General features: G+C 48.2%; 1 protein-coding gene across 1 annotated transcript in view; it reads left to right on the top strand.

Moving 5' to 3' along the window:
- Window positions 1–4,045, top strand: part of Rtel1 (regulator of telomere elongation helicase 1) — a 37,580-nt gene that overhangs the window by 2,139 nt on the left and 31,396 nt on the right. The window contains exons 3-6 of the mRNA XM_013352225.2: window positions 1,120–1,315; window positions 1,651–1,744; window positions 2,225–2,306; window positions 2,537–2,597. Of these exons, the coding sequence (XP_013207679.1) occupies window positions 1,120–1,315; window positions 1,651–1,744; window positions 2,225–2,306; window positions 2,537–2,597 (433 nt within the window). The remainder of the gene's footprint in view (window positions 1–1,119; window positions 1,316–1,650; window positions 1,745–2,224; window positions 2,307–2,536; window positions 2,598–4,045) is intronic.

The following is a 4,045-nucleotide window of genomic DNA, read 5'->3' as shown; positions in this document are numbered from 1 at the left end:
CCCACCCACATCCATTCCAGACAGGCTCTGGATACGGGTGCACCTCCAGCAGACCCCACTACATCCCCACCCGCATCCATTCCAGACAGGCTCTGTCTGCATTTTTTGGTCACTAGAACTTCCGGTTAGGTTAATGGAGACTATAACAAGTGAATGAAAGAGATAATTACAGATAGTGATAGCTCTGAGAATGTCTTGGTGTCCTTTCTGAGTAGGTGGTGTTTGTGTTGAGTTCGGTGGCTAGGAGTGACTACCATTTGGGGTCTGGAGGAGTGTTTCTATGCAGAGGAGCTGGAATACCCAGTTCTCTCTGTGGAAAAAAAAAAAAATCTTTTTCTTTTTTTTTTTTTTTAATTTTTTAATTTAATTTAATTTTTTGAGGCAGGATCTGTTTCACCATAGCTGACCTGGATAAGCCAGGCTGGCCTCCAGCTCACAGAGATCTGTTTGTGTCTGCCTTTGGAGTGTTGGGATTAAAGGCTTCTGTCACCATGGTTGACTTTTTTGTTTGAGACATGAAAAAAAAATCTTTAACTATTAGAAGTGTGTGGGGCAGATAACTTTCACTGAGTTTTTAAGGTGCCCTCTTGTGTTCTAATCACCGTTTTCCTCAGATGTCTTGCTCAGCTCCCATCTGATATCTGGAATGTAGGCCATCAAATTCTGTTTAGGTAGGGTGAATGCCTGGGCCCAGAACTGCAGAACAGCTTCCTATTTTGAGACCTGACACCTAATTAGTCATCTAACTATTTTAGGCTGAAATATACTGTCAGGTTTTGGGTAATACTCTGAATTTATTTCGCTAATGAGGGCAGTCTTTTTTTGTATATTTGTTTGTTTTCTGAGACAAGGTCTCTTTACATAGCCCTGGGTGTTCTGGAGCTTACTATGTAGACCAGCCGGGCCTCAAACTCACAGAAATCCACTTGCCTCTGCTCTCTCTGTGTACCACCATACCTGCCTACTGAGGGCAGGCTTAACCTATGGCTTTTAGGGCAGAAGTGGAAAATGTCAAGAGCTTATTATGTCGTCTAGGCGTGGGCTGGGCATCTAAAAGCATCTTACTTTCCCGTTTCTCCACACCCCGTTTTTCCTCTCATTGTCGCTGACTCCATTTAGAGAGTGAATGGCATCCTAGAGAGCCCCACCGGCACGGGGAAGACACTCTGCCTCCTCTGCACCACACTGGCCTGGCGGGAACATCTCCGCGACGCTGTTTCTGCCCAAAAGATTGCTGAGAGAGTTCAAGGTGAACTCTTCGCCAGTCGGTCTTTGTCGTCCTGGAATGCTGCTGGCGCTGGTGGAGACTCAATAGGTGACCCTTATCTCCTCATCTCCACCCCCATCACTCCTGGTCTCCTATGTGGATGATAGGGAAGGGGAGCCTGGGACAGGGCCAGTCCACCTATGCTTCCACTGTCTCTGGAGCAGAATTTAATAGAGAGAATTTTGTGTCATCCACGTTACTTACCATTCTGGGTGTACACCTGGGGTCAGAGCTGTTTTCCTGGAATTAGGGTACCATAGCAACCCACACTGTTTGGCGTCAGGTTTGTGGATGTCTGCAGGACTGAGTTAGCCAGTGCTGCATGTGTAAACACACATGAAGATGTTTCCTCACGGCTACCCCCTTTCCTTATGCTTGTGCAGCTTGCTACACAGACATCCCAAAGATCATCTATGCTTCCAGAACTCACTCACAGCTAACCCAGGTCATCAGTGAGCTTCGGAACACTTCCTACCGGTATGTCAGCATGTTCACACTTCAGAGATTATCTGGATAGTGATCTTGGTTTGGAGTCGATCCACAGCCAGCTGGGTAGATAGAGACTGGCTGGTTTTGACATACATTACTTGTGGAAAAGCAGCTTTGAACTTTGAACTTATGACTGTCCTTGCTTTTGAACCCTGGGTTTTTTGTAGGGCTGTCATGTTGCCTGTGGGTAGAGTCCCACAAGGCAGCTTTGCCCATGATGGAAGAAGAATGCCTTTTGCCAAACTTCATCTGAGTCTTGGTATCTAGCTATGGCTCTCATGTGGAAGAACTTGTACCTTAGGTTGCTCTGTCCAGTTTTCCTTGCCTTCCCACATTCTAGCCTTTTTGTTTCCTTTTCTGTTTTCTGTGTGCTCCCATTTGTCTCGAGATATCTTATGCTGCCGGGCCACGTTGTAATCTGCATGTTCTGAGGCTCTCCATGGACTCTTCCATTCTTCTTCTTGTCAGGCCCAAAGTGTGTGTGCTGGGCTCCCGGGAGCAGCTGTGTATTCACCCTGAAGTGAAGAAGCAGGAGAGTAACCACATGCAGGTGAGCTTTGGGGTACTCCGTTTCCATGATTCTACTGATTGGGTGGCGCCTGGATCTTAGCATCCAGAATTATGCTCCTACAGATGCTAACCCTGGCCGTTGTGCTCCCTGCTGGGCTGTGTCAGGGCTTAGAGAACACAGGGAAGAATGACAAAGGGAAGCTGGTGGTGAGGGCCAGAGATGGACCATTCCTTAGCCATCCTAGGTGAGCTCTGTCTTCCCTCTTACAGATCCATTTATGCCGCAAGAAGGTAGCAAGTCGCTCCTGTCACTTCTACAACAATGTGGACGGTAAGATCACCTCCTGTAAGCTGTTCTTTCCGACTGTTGTCAGAGTTTGGGTGAGTTCAGTAGCACCATAACCTGTCTGCTTTACCCTGTGGGACAGAGAGTGGCTATGTACCTGGGTACTGTCTTTCGGATATGAGGGTTGCCTGCATTGGTGTTATATGGAGAAAAGCTCATGCAGTTCAGGATCCAGCACTCAGGAATGGCTCGCACCATCCGGTGACCTGTTCAAACAGGGTTCAGTTCAGGATCCAGCACTCAGGAATGGCTCCCACCATCCGGTGACCTGTTCAAACAGGGTTCAGTTCAGGATCCAGCACTCAGGAATGGCTCCCACCATCCGGTGACCTGTTCAAACAGGGTTCAGTTCAGGATCCAGCACTCAGGAATGGCTTGCACCATCCGGTGACCTGTTCAAACAGGGTTCAGTTCAGGATCCAGCACTCAGGAATGGCCCATACCATCCGGTGACCTGTTCAAACAGGGTTCATATTGAGTACCTGCTTTCTGTCTGGGAGCCCGGGCTATGCCTGACAGAAACGCCTTTGACCAGTCTCCCAGAGAACTAGAACACGGAGTCTCCTATAAGTTGCTCAGTTGACAGTGTCTCCCAGGTGTCATGACTTGGTGCCAAGAGTTAAGCATATCTATCTTCCCCTGAGTTTCTTTCCTCCTTCTCTTTCATTTGCTGGCTTGTGACAAGACAAGCTTCTTACTGTGTCCCTCATTATTTTCTGTAATCTGGGGGGTCAGTCATACCTCTGCGTAACTGGGGGCTTCAATCTCTATAGGACTAGACTTCCTTTTATTTCTTGCCCTGATATGGAGGCTGAGATTCCCATATAAAGTAGGCGGGCTCTGGAGCAGTCTTAAGGCTTTGATCATCTGAGGGCTACTTTCTTCTTTGATGCTTATTGAGTGCCCAGGGCACTAGGATTGAGGTCTTTGCTTCTGTCAAGCCAGAAGCCTGAGCTCAGGGGAGAGGGTCTTTGTTGAGCCTCTCGGATGAGAGATAAGATATGACATGGCTCTGTGGTGAGCACCTCAGCTGTGGTCTGCTTTGTTTTTTGGTCTGATGTCACTGAAGACTCTTAGTTGTCTCAATGTGTAGTTGTCCAGGTGTGTAGTTGTCCAGGCCTGGGATATGTGTATGTATCTGTGGCAGCCCTCGGGTCTCTGTTTCTGGATACTGTGAGTCTGGACCTGATAACCATTTTGAAATTCTCCATGATCAGAATTGTCACTCCCTGTCCTTGTTAGCTTCCTAAAGGGATCTGTGGGAACCAGGAAGGTATGTACAGACAACACCAAGCATTTCTGCAGTGGCCTGCTTACAGATAGTCCTCTGGCCTGTGGCCACTCTCCTGTCTCCTGGTGGGAGACTGCTGACTATGTAAGTTCTTCCATGGGTGTTGGGTTGCCTGGGAGGTCTGCCTGCCTGCCTGCCTGCC

Source organism: Microtus ochrogaster, linkage group LG8 (assembly GCF_000317375.1).
Source record: "Microtus ochrogaster isolate Prairie Vole_2 linkage group LG8, MicOch1.0, whole genome shotgun sequence".
NCBI lineage: Eukaryota > Metazoa > Chordata > Mammalia > Rodentia > Cricetidae > Microtus > Microtus ochrogaster.
The sequence above is the reverse complement of the archived record's forward strand: the minus strand, read 5'-3'. Positions and strand labels throughout refer to the sequence as shown.